The sequence below is a fragment of the Psilocybe cubensis genome, chromosome 2 (assembly GCF_017499595.1).
Source record: "Psilocybe cubensis strain MGC-MH-2018 chromosome 2, whole genome shotgun sequence".
In the NCBI taxonomy this organism is placed as follows: domain Eukaryota; kingdom Fungi; phylum Basidiomycota; class Agaricomycetes; order Agaricales; family Agrocybaceae; genus Psilocybe; species Psilocybe cubensis.
This window is the reverse complement of record NC_063000.1, coordinates 1365171-1379455: the sequence shown is the minus strand read 5'-3', so window position 1 is coordinate 1379455 and position 14285 is coordinate 1365171. Positions and strand designations below refer to the sequence as shown.

At 46.6% G+C, this 14285-nt stretch overlaps 4 protein-coding genes and 2 non-coding genes across 6 annotated transcripts; 2 read left to right on the top strand and 4 right to left on the bottom strand.

The window, feature by feature from the left end:
- Nucleotides 1-145: 145 nt before the first annotated feature.
- JR316_0001942 lies at nucleotides 146-237 on the top strand. Its single transcript has one exon. It is a non-coding gene; the product is annotated as a tRNA-Leu (tRNA).
- A 138-nt stretch (nucleotides 238-375) lies between these two features.
- On the top strand, nucleotides 376-470 carry JR316_0001941. Its single transcript has one exon. It is a non-coding gene; the product is annotated as a tRNA-Leu (tRNA).
- A 1599-nt stretch (nucleotides 471-2069) lies between these two features.
- On the bottom strand, nucleotides 2070-3109 carry JR316_0001940 (uncharacterized protein; the record flags this gene model as incomplete). The annotated part of the gene is made up of 3 exons (XM_047887738.1): nucleotides 2070-2340; nucleotides 2395-2941; nucleotides 2995-3109. The coding sequence occupies 3 exons, from the start codon at nucleotides 3107-3109 to the stop codon at nucleotides 2070-2072; spliced, it is 933 nt and encodes a 310-aa protein (XP_047752661.1).
- A 986-nt stretch (nucleotides 3110-4095) lies between these two features.
- Nucleotides 4096-6525, bottom strand: JR316_0001939 (4-coumarate--CoA ligase-like 7; the record flags this gene model as incomplete). Its single annotated transcript, XM_047887737.1, has 12 exons — nucleotides 4096-4195; nucleotides 4246-4398; nucleotides 4451-4553; nucleotides 4608-4755; nucleotides 4811-5007; nucleotides 5076-5133; nucleotides 5185-5264; nucleotides 5328-5486; nucleotides 5541-5649; nucleotides 5711-5739; nucleotides 5800-6147; nucleotides 6228-6525. 12 exons carry the CDS (start codon nucleotides 6523-6525, stop codon nucleotides 4096-4098), a joined length of 1782 nt encoding a protein of 593 aa, XP_047752660.1.
- A 978-nt stretch (nucleotides 6526-7503) lies between these two features.
- JR316_0001938 (Carbamoyl-phosphate synthase arginine-specific small chain) lies at nucleotides 7504-8964 on the bottom strand (the record flags this gene model as incomplete). Its single annotated transcript, XM_047887736.1, has 4 exons — nucleotides 7504-7623; nucleotides 7675-7855; nucleotides 7908-8715; nucleotides 8775-8964. 4 exons carry the CDS (start codon nucleotides 8962-8964, stop codon nucleotides 7504-7506), a joined length of 1299 nt encoding a protein of 432 aa, XP_047752659.1.
- A 533-nt stretch (nucleotides 8965-9497) lies between these two features.
- On the bottom strand, nucleotides 9498-14120 carry JR316_0001937 (uncharacterized protein; the record flags this gene model as incomplete). Its single annotated transcript, XM_047887735.1, has 8 exons — nucleotides 9498-12088; nucleotides 12146-12220; nucleotides 12270-12317; nucleotides 12371-12502; nucleotides 12563-13643; nucleotides 13694-13806; nucleotides 13861-13974; nucleotides 14027-14120. 8 exons carry the CDS (start codon nucleotides 14118-14120, stop codon nucleotides 9498-9500), a joined length of 4248 nt encoding a protein of 1415 aa, XP_047752658.1.
- Nucleotides 14121-14285: the final 165 nt, after the last annotated feature.

Sequence of the window (14285 nt, the reverse complement as noted above, 5' to 3'; positions counted from 1 at the left end):
CTATTGCATTTTACCAGCGGTGAAAAGGGGAAAGATTATATGCTAGCAGGACTGAAGATGTGACTCGGATCGACTTGAGAAACGAAGGGTTCGGCCCGGGTCGGCAATCCTCGGGTCACAAACATTACTTTTGCCCACCGTTTAAGGCGATGTGGCCGAGTGGTCTAAGGCGCTGGAATTAGGCATTTCGTCGCTATCCAGTCCGAAAGGGCGTGGGTTCGAACCCCACCGTCGTCAACATGTTTTTATTCGGGCCGCACAATAGTATTTTAGTCGGAATTCCACTGCCAGCTGGCTTGTGACTTGATTATAATCATTGGTCACCAAAATAAGATTTTTAGCATGGGCGCCTAACTTCCTATTGGGCGCTTCCATGGCGATGTGGCCGAGTGGTCTAAGGCGCTGGAATTAGGTGATTTTCTTCACTTATCCAGTCCGAAAGGGCGCGAGTTCGAACCTCGCCGTCGTCAACTTGAGGTCATATTTTTGTCGGGGTGTTGACAATTGACAGGTGCACTCCTTCTGCTAGAAACCCATAACTTCTTTGTTTTACACTCTCTGCTCATTAAAAGCCCATACTCCTATGAATATTATCCGACAATGGGTTTAAATTTGAACGAACTTGTAACAATGTACAGTACGATATTGGACCAAGTTTACATTAAAATGTCCTGTGGTAAATTTGAGAAAGGTGAGTGAAGCCAGTGACTCAATAAAGATTCAAGAGTATGAGTGCACCTTGAGCACTGCCCGGTGCATCTTCGCTTTAGCGGTCAGCAGAAACGTGTTCTGTTTACATACACTCTTCTTTCATGAATTATTGAACAGCAGATGCAAAGCAGAGGAGCGGTTAAGCGCCGCCGTCCTGATATTGAAACTCTAGTCTTTAGCCTTGTACGTTCGAACTTCTGAATGAATGTATTCCTGAACTCTCAAGTACACTAGTACCGTGGCATCCATCTCAATAGACCAATTTGTATTACATTGAGTACACCAGATGAAACGCCTCACACACCACAATTATTCCAACCTTTATGACCTTGGATATGAATGCATGGTTGATCCATATAGCTCAAGGATAGTGCCCCGATAACTTCTTGGCAAAGATATATCGACTCTGACAATTGCCCAACGGCAAAAAGTTCAATGAGGATCCCCATTCTCTACTCAGAGGGCCCCGCAGCAATTTCAATCATTTCTTGTGTATTACACTTTGAGGTTCTTACCTGTGCTATCTGTGCTATCAAAGTCAAATCCATCTACCCCGAGAACTTTAGCACGCTTGCCTCGTGAAGCAAACACAGATGTGCTGGATACGCGGAGGAGCCCCGCGGCCGCTAAAAACGCAAAACGTAAACCCCAAAGAATCTTGACGATAGAGGAAAAAGAAGAGGCAAAGATACAAAAGGAACTTCGAAAGGTAGTCGATGTGCAAACAAGGAAACATGGGATGCAACGTTAATTCCATAGGCCACCAAAGACAAATTTCGTATCCCGACTGGTACTGTGACGGTAAGTCAAATTTAAGGAATCTCGAGAGCTTTTTTAAGGACTTATTATACTGTTCGGTGGCCTTGTAAAAGTGGGACGGTCTACCTCTACGATATACAATAACTTAGTAAAGAGAGGTTGTGTCTAGCCAGGTTAACATGATACAGTCTTACTGAAAAGGAGATTTAACCCTCCGTTATGGGTCCATTCCAGGCTCTCCAAATATCTACGAGGATGTCCTTGATTGTTATGATAAAAAGTAGGGAGCAGAGGCGTATAAGGTAGATATGAAAAAGTAAGAAATAGATCACCACAAGGGGCTTTGCGAAGATTGAGGAAACTACCATGAGAAGCAAAAAGAAGTTTAGGGAGCTGCCGTCTTATTGGCAATTATTAAGAAATTTACAGCCTAATGCCATGATACAATGTTGTACGTGATATAACAATTTATATAGAGCAAATTCTACAATAGTCGATGATGCAATGTAATGAGACGTCCCAGGAATGAAAATGTATATGCGTATGCGAAAAATGTGGAATGGTAAATGAATGGTATCCTAGCTGGCTTTGACAAATATTTATGGCGATCCTTTCTTTCCGTCGTCTTCCTCGGCAACAGAATGTTTCTTCCACTGTTCATAAACATGAGAGCAAGTCCGTTGTGCTAGAATGAATGGTTCGTCGGTCTTCGCTTTCTCCCATACCCGTAAAGCAAATTGTTTCTGTTCTCCGGATGATATGCTCTCGTAGAATATATTCAGGACTTTCTGCGAAGGCTCAAGGAATTTCTTGATCTTGTCCAAAAGCGGAGGGAAGTCGGGTGGCAAAGGAACCAGGAGTGAAAGTGAACTGGAGAAAGAGCTTGATTAAAAACGCGTATATGTAAGCGTCCACACCACGCACCTAGTATCTTCTACAGATTTGGGTGGAACCAAGGGGGTCCACCAAGGAGGTCCACGAGGCCTCTGCTCACCGACTAATTCGCCCCCATTCTGCTTCATCTGATCTTGTTGCTCTAGCCACATATCTTTCCTCTTCTGGCGTATCTGCTCCAGCTGTCGCTGTCGCTGGAAATCCAACATCATTTCCTCCGTCTTCTGCAAAACTGTCCATTTTCCCTTTCCGGTCCAAACATACCAACCTTCGTCCCAATGTTTTATGGGTGAAGCAGAGGTACTGGAAGGTTGATCGTCGGAATCATTCTTGGGTGTTCCACCTAGTATACGGGGCAGGTTGCTTGGCTGCCCTTCAACCGGTAGAGGATATTTCGCCTTTCCATCTGGTCCGACCTCATTATGTCGGTGGAACGATAAGATGTTTCGTACTTCATGTGGAAACACCCTGCGCAGACAGACTGAACGGCAACTCGGTTCCTTGCCATGGAACCTACCACTGACACTCTGTGAGCAGTAGGTGAAGCACCATTCGTCGGTCTTCGGAGAGAAGCGACCTGATGGAATACATCGTCTATCAACTGTGTCTAGCATAAGCAACCAGACTTACCCTGCGGTGGTGTTAGAATCTTGATAGTGGGCCAGTCAGCAAACGGCGGCTTGCGCACCCTCTGCTGCTGCTGTTGTTGTTGGGAGGGCGCCGGTGTCTGCTCAGAGGTGGACATGGGGGTAGCAATCTGAAAGCGAATGTTTGGGGAAGAGTCAGATCTACGCCGGTGGCACGGCCTTGCCGACACGCAAGCCCGATCATGCGATGACTAATAAGATCAATACTTACAAGCGCCGCTCCAATAATATTTTCAAGTGAATATTTTTTTTCCAGCTGGGTTTCCTGTCAACCGTGCTGTCTGAAGAATCGCTATCGCAGCTCACGTACAGGAAGGTTATATGCTTTCCATATTCAGCTGTGGGGAAAGTCCCCGGAGATGCAGAGCGTATCCTCGACTATCCTCGGAAAGCAGCCGCCTCTAAGCACGACGGCACAGTGAAGGATGGACGAGAATGTTCAGGCGGATGCTCGAGAGTTCTCGCAACCGCTTCCATCTTGTCCACTCTGCGGCCTTTCCATACGAGTTACCGTCGATAAAGGCGCGGGTGTGCGAAGATATGAGCATGCTCGTTGCTCGGTGGTATACTCGGACGGACAGGCTCTTCGTTGCTCATAGATACAGTTATGCGATTGTCTGACTCCTAGGAGTCTTATCAACTCAATGGGGCTCACTCTCGGCCAGCACACTTTATTTTTTGCTTTTTGGAACCTCGATGTTCCTCTTGCTGGACGCATGGATTGTTGGCACAGTTAAGGTAAGCATCTTTACCTCCTTCCTCTTTCCACTCAGTTTGTATGATGCTTTCAATTTCGATTGAATTTCTTCATGGTGAATACCTCGATGCCATTGAGGGTGTGCTCCAGAATTTGACACCCCTGATACACAGCATTTTTCCATCCAATTTATACAATTATACAGTGTGCTAACATATTCCCTTCTCTAGTTTTCATCCCATCTCCTGAATATCTTTTTTATCTTTAATGCCTTGCTTCCGCAAATGTGGTATGTCTATTATGCCTTTCTTTCATGTTTGATCCTCTACATAATAAATAAATACGGTTGTGTGGGATATGGTACCATTGATGTGTATAATACAGTCGTTATAGCTTAGCTTTAATATTATTATCTGCAGGATCTCTACCTGCCAACTCCTCTTTTGCTTTATCTCGAAGCTCTCGTCGGAGAATCTTTCCAGCAGCGCTATAACAAAAAGTTATTCCCAATTCATGTAAAGCATGAGAAAGGCTGACCTCTTCGGGATAATATCAATTACTACAACGCCTCCTCGCAGATACTTGTGTCTCGCAACCTTGCTTTGAATCCATTGTTTCACGTCTTCAGAAAAGGCAATCCTTTGCGCCTCTGTTTTCATTTCCTCTGGACGGGCATGGACAACATAGGCCCTAGCAGTCACAAAGTCAGAATGATAACTAAAATAAGTACGACAAATGGTACCTTGGAAGTTCAGTGGCCTCTTTAGCACTGTCGACACCAATAACAGCGACGTCCGCAATCTCTGGGTGAGTTAGGAGGACGCTCTCTAGCTCAGCGGGTGGCACTTCATGTCGATAAATTAGCAATTAGCCCGTCAATTGGATAGCATTTAACATGCCTTGGAATCCTTTGTATTTGATCAATTCTTTTCTTCGGTCAACCACTCGGTAATATCCATCAGCGTCGCGAGTCGCGATATCACCCGTTTTGAACCAGCCGTCAGGCGTGATCGCCTCTTTTGTGGCTGCAGGATTGTTTAGGTATCCCTGGGTATGTGTTAATGGTTTACATCTCGGGAAGAAGGAACAGTTACACGATTACCTTCATAACGGTGGGGCCTCGAATCCAAATCTCCCCTGCCTGACCTTCAGCAGCATCGATATCACCATTTCCGTCACCGTCAACTACAAGACGAGCTTCGAGGCCCGGGAGAAGAACACCGATGCTTCCTAGTTTAGTCTCAGCACCTTCTATGGGGACAATATGTGTTGTTGGAGATGTTTCGGTCAAACCATAGCCTAATATTGGTAGGTTAAGTCAGTACCTGGAAAACACGCAAAGTGACATAACGTTTTGTCGTACACACCCTGCAGAATATAAACAGGACCTTTCCCTTTTCGCTTTGTTATTAGTCGACTTTGGACCTAGAGGAACAATCAGATGAGTGAAATCTGTGTACAATAAAGCTGGCATGCCTGTTTCGTCAAAGCAGCACCCAAAGGAGCGGCTCCAGATAGTAGTGTTTGCATCGAAGACATATCATACTTGTCGACAGCTTATGAAGGGTAAAAAAGAATGGATAACTTGTCCGGAAAACAGGGACAAAAGGACAACATACCGGGGTGACGAGCTAAAACAACAAGGACGGGAGGTACGATAAGTGCCACCGTGGCATTATACCGCTCAACGTTAGCGCAGAATTGCTCAGGGTCAAATCGGGGCATCACTGCTACTGGAGTGTTGCATTGGAAAGGAAAGTGTAGAAGTTTTACGGCACCTGCAAAAAATGGTATAGGTCTCTGGATTAAGCATAAACTTCGAAGGGACTGACCGTAAATGTGGTAAAATGGCAGAACTCCAAGCATGGTATCATTTGATCCTATCTCAGGGAATACGGGTCTCACGCATTCCAAAACGGAACAGATATTCCTGTGGGTCGTCTGATTGAACGATTAGTGAGGGTGGCACTGGCTAAGGCTAACCATAAAGTAATATAATTACCTCGACACCTTTAGGCTTTCCTGTAGTGCCTGTATGAAAATTTCTCAGAAATAATCTTTATCATCGAATGGGGAACACAATTCACCCACCTGAGCTGTAGCACAGATACACGGTCTCGTGCGCTAGTTTGCCCTCAAATTTCTCTTCCTCTCTTATAGAACCTAAGCCCAACAAATCAGACACAGTTAAAAGACCCTTCGAGGCGGGTGTTATTGGTGTAGATGGGCCTCCTGCCCAACCAAGCCCAGTGGCCATAACCACAATTCTCTTATTAGCGTCGTCTGCACTTAATCCCAAACTTTTGAGGGTCTCTCGTGCAGTAGCGACACCTTCTTCGCTGGCAAAAATTAAATTTGCACCACTGTCGGTGTATTGGAAAGCAAGTTCTCTTGCATTATAAGCACTGTTAGCCAGTGTACACCTGAGTCCCGCAGCAACTGCAAGCAAAGAAAATGGGTCAGCACATGCACGTTAGAAACTGAAGGACGCGTGTTTATCTGCGAAGATTGGCACGAACCTGCTCCAAAAACTACAACCGGCCATGTCAGGGAGTTTTGAGAGAAAACTAAAATAGTGTCGCCGCGCTTCGCAGAGAAGGTTTTCTTGATACCATAGGCAAGAGAAAGTGCGAAGTTCTTTAGTTGACTCCGTGATATGGATGTGCCGGTAGGAGCGTCGATGAATGCTGGAGACGATCCAGGATAACCCCCAACTTTATTAGGATATTTGGGATCAGAAAAGAAGAGGTGGGAAAATACAGAATGATTATACAGGGGTTGCGAGGGATAGGGTGAAGTGTAAATCTTTGGTGCCATGTCAAGTTCGAGGATGGTCGACGTCAAGGGGTAAGAAAAAGTGTCGGGGGTTGAAAGGGCCTTTCCGCACGGCTATTATCCTTTTATAAGGTTACAGAGACCCTGGGTGCGGTATAAATTTCTTTTCCCTTAGCTCGACTGAGGACTGTTCCTAACAGTCGCAGCCGATGCGGGGCATCAACTGACATCGCCGGACGGACCGACAACATAACCGAATCAAATTCACAATTATATCCATGATGCAACAGTCCGTGACCCGTCTGACGATGCTCAGAGTGCATTTTAGTTATTCAACCTATGTCGCATCGCTATCAATGCACAGAGCGAAGAACTTGTTACTTGGCCATGTAAGCCTGCTAGCTTGCTGCGATTCCCTGGCATTGATTTGGAAAGTTTCTTCATAAACAAACAGAATCACGGATAGTCTGTGGTTATAACCAATTCACTCGCAACTGTAAATTCTCGGCATCGTCAGTTGCCCAGTCTTGATTGATTGACACATACAGCGTGCTGCTGATTTCCTGCCCAATGCGTCGTCACATGGATGGCCCGTGCACGGTAGACAAATTAAGTGGACAGTGGCATTGGCTTTCCAGATGGAGTTGGTTAGCACTTTGGACATTTTGTGAAATATTGAAGGAGCAAAAGAGGGTACACATGGAAGATTCTCAGACGGCAGGTAACAATCCTGATCGTTCTTTTCTGCTGATGCTTCTTTGATCTAATCTGATAACAGCAATTATGTATAGCTCCCGAGTCCCGGCATTGTTGGAGCTTGAAATGATTGGTTGATACTACAGATGCAAGAAACCATTGATCAGGCACTTGAGGTTTTCATATTTCTCTGAGTGAGACACAGAATGAAAGGTTATATTCATCTACAGATTTATTGAGATAGAACTACAAATAAAAGGCTTAAGCATTCATCAGGGACCAGAACAAGACAGCGAAGAGGAAAAACGAATCAAAAACGAGTCATCAGGCAGAGGCAGCGACCGCAACACGAGGTGCAACAGGAATTTCCTCGACGATAGAGTCAGCAGTGCCAGCCATCTGCGCCTTGTGGAGTTTGCACTCGGTAACGAAGTCAGTGAACATCTGTAAGGGATGTCAGAAAGTCAAGTGGAAAATTTGATCGGTACGACAAACCTCGATCGTGTCCAAAGGACCACCGGCGCTTTCAGGGTGAAATTGAACGCCCCACACCTTCTTGCCAGACTCGGTAGTTGACTTGATGCCCTCGACAGACGAATCATTGCAGTTAATGAAGAATGGTTCCCATCCCTGAGGGAAAGGATCCTGGAGCTTGAGAGCGTACTGATGGTTTTGGCTGGTGCGCGCAACCGATTAGTAAAATTGAAAAGCCAGTGATGATAACGTACCTAGTGACGTAGACCCGTCCGGCCTTGATGGAACCAGCAGAAGCAAGAGCCAACACGGGTTGGTTATGTCCTCGGTTGCCAAAAGTCATGCGATAAGCGTCGAGGCCAGCAGCCATTCCAATGATTTGATGACCCATGCAAATACCGAAAACGGGTTTGTTCCATTCCTGGAGAGTGCGACGCAACTTCAAAGCCGCTTCCATGCAATGACCAGGGTCACCGGGTCCGTTGGTTAAGAATAGACCATCATATTGGTCTCTGATGGAGTTGAAATCGTAGTTCCAGGGAAGAACAGTTATGGCAGCGTCCCTGCGAACTAGGGCACGAAGAATGTTGGCTTTAGCACCGAAGTCAAGGACAGCAATCTTGATGCTGCCAGTAGGGTTAAGCTCGTAGGGGACCTTGGTAGAAACTTGATCGACGAGGTTCTCTTTAGATGGATCCCAGTACTCCTCTGGTTGTGGGCTTGGGAGGGCAGCATCATCGCCAACTGCGAGGCGGCCAAGGGTGGTGCCTTGATCACGCAAAAGCCTGGTAATAGCGCGAGTGTCGACACCAGTGATGGCAGGGACGTTGTGGCGTTTACACCAATCTGCAAGAGATTCAACAGCCTTGTAGTGGGAGAATTTCTCGGCAACGTCGCTGACTACAACTGCAGCAGCCTCGATCTTCTTAGACTCAAGAATAACACCGACGTCCTGAGAATCGTAAGGAGCGACATTATGGGGGACACCATAGTTTCCAATCATAGGGGTTGTGAACACTAAAATCTGACCACGATACGAGGGATCAGTCATAGACTCGGTGTCTATTGGGGGAAGAAGTGCTTAAACATGAATAATTTTAGAGCATGGAAAAAAATCTTACAAGATGTAATGGATGTGGAGAAAACGGTCTCTCCGTAGATGCTTCTGGGAGCTCCGAAGGATTTCCCATGGAAGGACTGCCCTGACTTGAGGTGGAGGGTAGCTGGAACCGCAACAGCGGGCCCTGCATGAGTGGCGAGCCCTCGAGAAAGCTGAGGGGCAGATGTGCGAATAATATAACGAACAAACATGCTGGGCTGGCGCTGTCTATAGGTTCAGGAGAGAAAATACGAGGTCGCTGAGATAACTAGCGACCAAACGGTATCAGAAAAAGAACCAAATTGATCGAAAAGGGAACATACTCGTCTCTGGTGTTCTGAGTGAAGATCATGAACAAGGAGGGAGCTCCTGGTTGAAAGAAGAGGGAGAAAGAAAAGGCGAGTGCGGCTTTTGTAGAGATAGAGTGAAGAGAAAAGGAAAGAGAGGCGGGCAGGGGCTATTATTCTTCCTGCATTTTTTTCAAACTCCGATCGATGAGCCAATCCCCGTTACAACCTGACCAACCCACGGCCGAAATATGCGACAAATTAAAGGTAGATTCTGACTATGTACGTGTACGCAGCCATGACTTAGATCAGAATGTGTAAATGTGATACTTATGCTACAAGTGATAACGATCTGTTGTATGATACAAATGAAAGCCGACAAAAAGTTAGTATGGTTTAGACATGACGAAAGCAAGGGTTCAAGAACATCCAGGAGCAAGTAGTATGTCATAGATAAATTATTTCTTCTTCGGCACAGCAACACCTGCCCGTCTCGTTGCCGGAATATGGGACGATATTCGTTTCTTGTTGTCGTCATCGGAGTCACTCCCGCTATCCGACTCTTCCGATTCTTGACCATTTCGACCAAAGAGATCTTCGTCCTGTGGCTCTGTAATTTGTTTCAATATCTGAGAAGGCCTCGGGGCAAACAGTTTCGACTGGCTGGCGATGTCTGTAAGTGAACGGTATGCCTGTTTTTGGGGTGCTGATGACGTTTTTACAACGGCTAAAGCAACTTCATTCTCATCGTCAGAGTCATTGGGTGAAGCAATTGCCTGACTGGTGTGAGGGACGTCCAGAGGATACTGAGAGTAGGGGAATGATTGTTGGCTTTCAGCAGGAATGAACAACGGATCTTGTTGAGATCCGTTGACGCTCATTGAGTTCTCACCTTTACCTCCAGGGTCACGAGTAGTCCGAGGCTCAATGGTAGGACTTGAGAGTAGTTCATCAACCTGACCTCCGTTATCAGTATCGACTTGTGAGTGCACATTCTCCTGCAGCACAGCCCAAGAGGAACCAGCGGCTCTTTTCCCAGGTGAAGAGGGTGGAATTGGAGTGGGCCCATGATCTTGATTTGTTGGGACTGCATTCGATACAGTTGATTTTCCTTGCTTCGAAAGGGGTTTAGCAGTTGTCTTTGCCCTGGCAGGCGTCTTCGCTGGAGTTTTCGGAGGTGCTTTCGCAGGTACCTTGGCTTTCGCAGCTGCAGCTGCGGCGCTTCGTGTCCTTACAGTAACCTCAGATTCTTCGGGCGTTTCTTCCCTTTGTTTCTCTTGTGCAAGCTGTCTTCGAGTTTTTGGGGTTGCAACTGCTGCTTGGCGAATGACGCGAACGGCTGGGTTTGGTGGTACAGGTAATTCTGTGAGCTTCTTCATGCCTCTCGTTCGCGGTTTCGGAGTCTCTTCGACAGGGGCATCCTTTGATGCTGGATCTTTGCTCTGTGACTCTGGTGGTTGGCTGGTAATGGTGGACCTTTTGATTGCTGCGGTGGTTCTCTGACTTCTAGTGCGTCCGACAACTTCAGACTTGGGAGTGGACTGTGAAAGAGGTACGTCCTCCTCGCCGGATGAAATGAGGTCTTCAACGGGGCGTGGCTGAGTAGAAGTGGGAGGGTCAGATGGTTCTATTGGATCCGCATCCTCATCCTCAATGACATTTTCAGGAGAAACCTTCGGCCCAGAAGGAGAAGAGTCCTCAGAATCAGAGTCAGATTTGTCAGAATCATTATCTGAATCTTTAGCACCATTGCTTTTCGACGCCTCTGGCTCGTTGATAGAAGCAAGATCAGCGCCGACGGCAGCATGAACAGCGTTATTCCCGGTCCTGTCAGGTTCGACAGAGCTGCCGAGGGCGTTGATGTCATGAAAAGATAAATTGCCTTGAGACTTCTCAGCATCTTTGGCTTCTTCTTCGTCTTCCTCCGCTTCCTCGATAATCGCTGCTGTTGAAGGATGGTCGACATTCGATGGACCACCAGAAGGAATTTCGTCTTCTTCCTCATCCTCGGCTTCATCGGAAGAACTTGGGTATTCTACCCGACTCGCATTTCGGGCGGCTCTGTCTTCAACAGTAACATCCTCCTCCAAGACAACATCCTCCTCCTCTTGCTCGCTCTCATCCTCTGTGTCAGAAGTAGGGAGCGCGTTCTTCATCGATAGCCTCGGACCACGAATTAGTGCATCCAGATCTTTATCGGTAAACTGCGACATATCACCAAACCGCGAAAGTTCCATACTAAGAGCGACCTCTGCTATATGTGTTGGTTTGGACATGGCAGGCAGCACAGTTGGAACACTAGCCACAGGTTTTTGCGATGACGATGCTCGAGAGGAAAGGGTTTGTTGAGCTTTTTGGTTCAGGATCTCCCGTGCTGAAATTGGTTTGCCAGAGGGGGTTCCAGATATTCTGGGAACAGAAGCAGGTGGGACGACTGCCGTAGGAGCAGCTTCAGCTTCTATAGACGGCTCTGGGACAGAAGTGGGAACGGGACAAGTAACATCAACTGTCGCAACCACTTCTGACTCCTTGCCAGGAGACTCGGATTCTGCCTCTGTACCACCAGGTTTTTGGGCATCGGGAGCTCGAGGCTTCTTGGTCCGCCTGTCAATAATATTTTGTAGCTCAAGAATGATACTAGCACGAGAATCGGCACCGTCTTTAGATGTATCCTGTTCTAATTCGGCAACCTTCTTGCGCATAGCTCGGATACCAGACTTGATTACAGGGCATCTTGAACGAGCATGGAAGGGTGATGTTTCACAGATAGGGCAGGTGTCAGATTCTTTGGCTGACTTCGCTAAGGAAACGCGAGATTTTTCGATGCTTTTACTGCTTTCCGATGATGAGGGTGCCTTTGTAGGGTGATTTGCGGCGGATGTAACATCTGTCGTCGCCGTTGGTGAATAAGTGGCGTTGGCTTGTCCAGAAGAAGAGGAAGCAGCTTTCTCAGCGGCCTTTTTCAGCACGTTCTCTACAGCCAATCTTGTGGCCTCTTTCATAACAGCGGCTGTTTCTATGGCTGCGTTTGCTTGTTCTGTCGATTGTCCTACCATTCACAATGCTATATTTCAATTATGAGCAAGCAAAATAGACGAAGACTGACCTTTCGTTGAGCTGGTTTGCTCAGTGTTAATAGTCTCGGTTTTCTTCTGCTTGCCGGTTTTTTTCGTTGATTTCGCTACACAAGATTGATTAGACGCAATGGTGATGAAAGGTTTAGTACCAACCGTTAGTAACCTCGGATGATTCAACGCCATCTTTCGTTACAGCAGTCGCTACATTAATACTTTAATAGATGTGTAAAACAAAATGAATCTTATTATTTCACCTGAATTCTCAGAATCGGTTTCGGTGTCCTTGTTTTTTTTGGATTCTGCTTGTGCGCGTATATTAGAATCGACATAGCAATCATGCAAGTGGGTGACAGTCGACATACTAGTGTCAGGCCGAGAAAGCGTATCTGGTGATGGTCCGATAATTTTGTTAGAGAATTGACACAATAAAGACAATGATCAAGCACCTGTGGTGTCTAATGCGGTTTCGGTCTGTTTTGTGGCTGCAGTTTTCTCTTTATCCTTTTTCTTCGATTTCTTAGTAACAGGGGCTTTATCAGACACATCCGCCGCGGGAGCACTGGTCGCGGTGATACTGTTTGACGTGGGCAACGGTTCGTCCGTGCGTGTTAGTTCAGCGGCAGCGCTGCTTGGTGCAATGTTCGCAGACTTAGATTTTGCCGACTTTTTCGGTTTCTCAGAAACAGCATCATCAGGATTTTTGGATACAATTCCAGGATCCACAGTCTCAGAAATAGAATTGTCCTCCAAGTCGGCAGTAACCTTCTCCTTCTTTTTGCGCTGTTTCTTGGCTTCCTCTGCACCATTATTTGCAGAGGGGTGTACAGTAGACGATACAGTTTCCGAGGTCGTTTTAGTAATAGTGGTTGTGTCGACAGTTACATCTGTAATAGGAATGTCGGCAGCACCGATTTCTGTGGCCTTTTTCTTCTTCGCTTTCTTTGTAGGCCTTTCATGTTCATCAGCAGCAGATGTGGGAACAGGTTGCTGTGTAGGAATCGATTCATCCTGAGCATCACCAGACCTTGACCGTTTCTTCGACTTTTTAGGCTGTGGTGTCGGTTGCCCAAATTCAGTGACAGCAGCAAGTGCGACATCGTTGGAAGGGATTTTGGAGATTGTAGAATCCGCGGTAGTCTTCTTTCCGCTCTCATGCCCCACAGCAAGTTTTTCCGCCGTTGCCTTCGTGTTATCCTCCTCCAAGTTTTCGCCTTCCTTATCTTTGCGCTTATTCTTCTTTCTCTTTTTCTTCTTGCCACTCTCCCCTTCTTTCTCAGATTGCTCGTGCTCTGTGATGTCTCTGGGCGGTGAGGCAGACTTCTCCTTTCCTTTTTTCTTCAATTTTTCTTCCATGATTTGCCCTAGCTCGGGTGCATCAGCCGCAAACGAGACTCTTCGCTTTTTTGCAGGTACAAGTTCAGGACCGCTATCAGGAGTGATACTCTCTTCAGGTGGTCTTTCAGTGACGGGAGGTGTTACACTATGTCTAGACTTTCTTTTCCGTTTGGTTTTCGTTATTGAAGGCGTCTATACAGAAAATAAAAATGCAGCGCGAAGTTAAGATGTCAGTAACTTACCTCATTTTCATCCGCTGAAGGCAATGTCCGAGTTTGACTTTCTCCAAGAATGACCTTGACTACAACAGATGAAGAAGATCGCGCTGCTGCAGAAAATGCCTCAAAGTCATCATCTGTAATGGGTGTGTGTTAGCGCGTGGCGGCAAACGCTTCGAAAAAATAAATACCATCTTCCAAATCGACGGCCTTTCCTTCGCGCCATTGAGAAAGAAAGACTGGAGCAGATCCAGATAGGCCAAGCTTTTTGCGCACGACGGTTTTCATCGCATCCAAGGAGTCCTCTAAAGATGGCATTAACGCGACGGCTAACTCTGGCGAAAATGTGGATTTCACCCTTAAAAAGACGATCGAAAGTTCTCGTTGCAGCATCGTACGTGATTCTGGGAGGTTCAGAGATCTCCCGTTTTTGCTTTTCAGATTCCTTCATCCTGTGTGGAAGTGGGAGTGGGAAGGAAACGGTGGCAGAGAAATATCTCAAGGTGCGGAAGCTAAACAATCTGGGAAGCGCGCCTTGTGTCGCGTCTTCGGAACAAACAAGGATAAACACAACTCTCTCCCGAAACCGTACTGTACAATGGCTGGAGGGCACGGT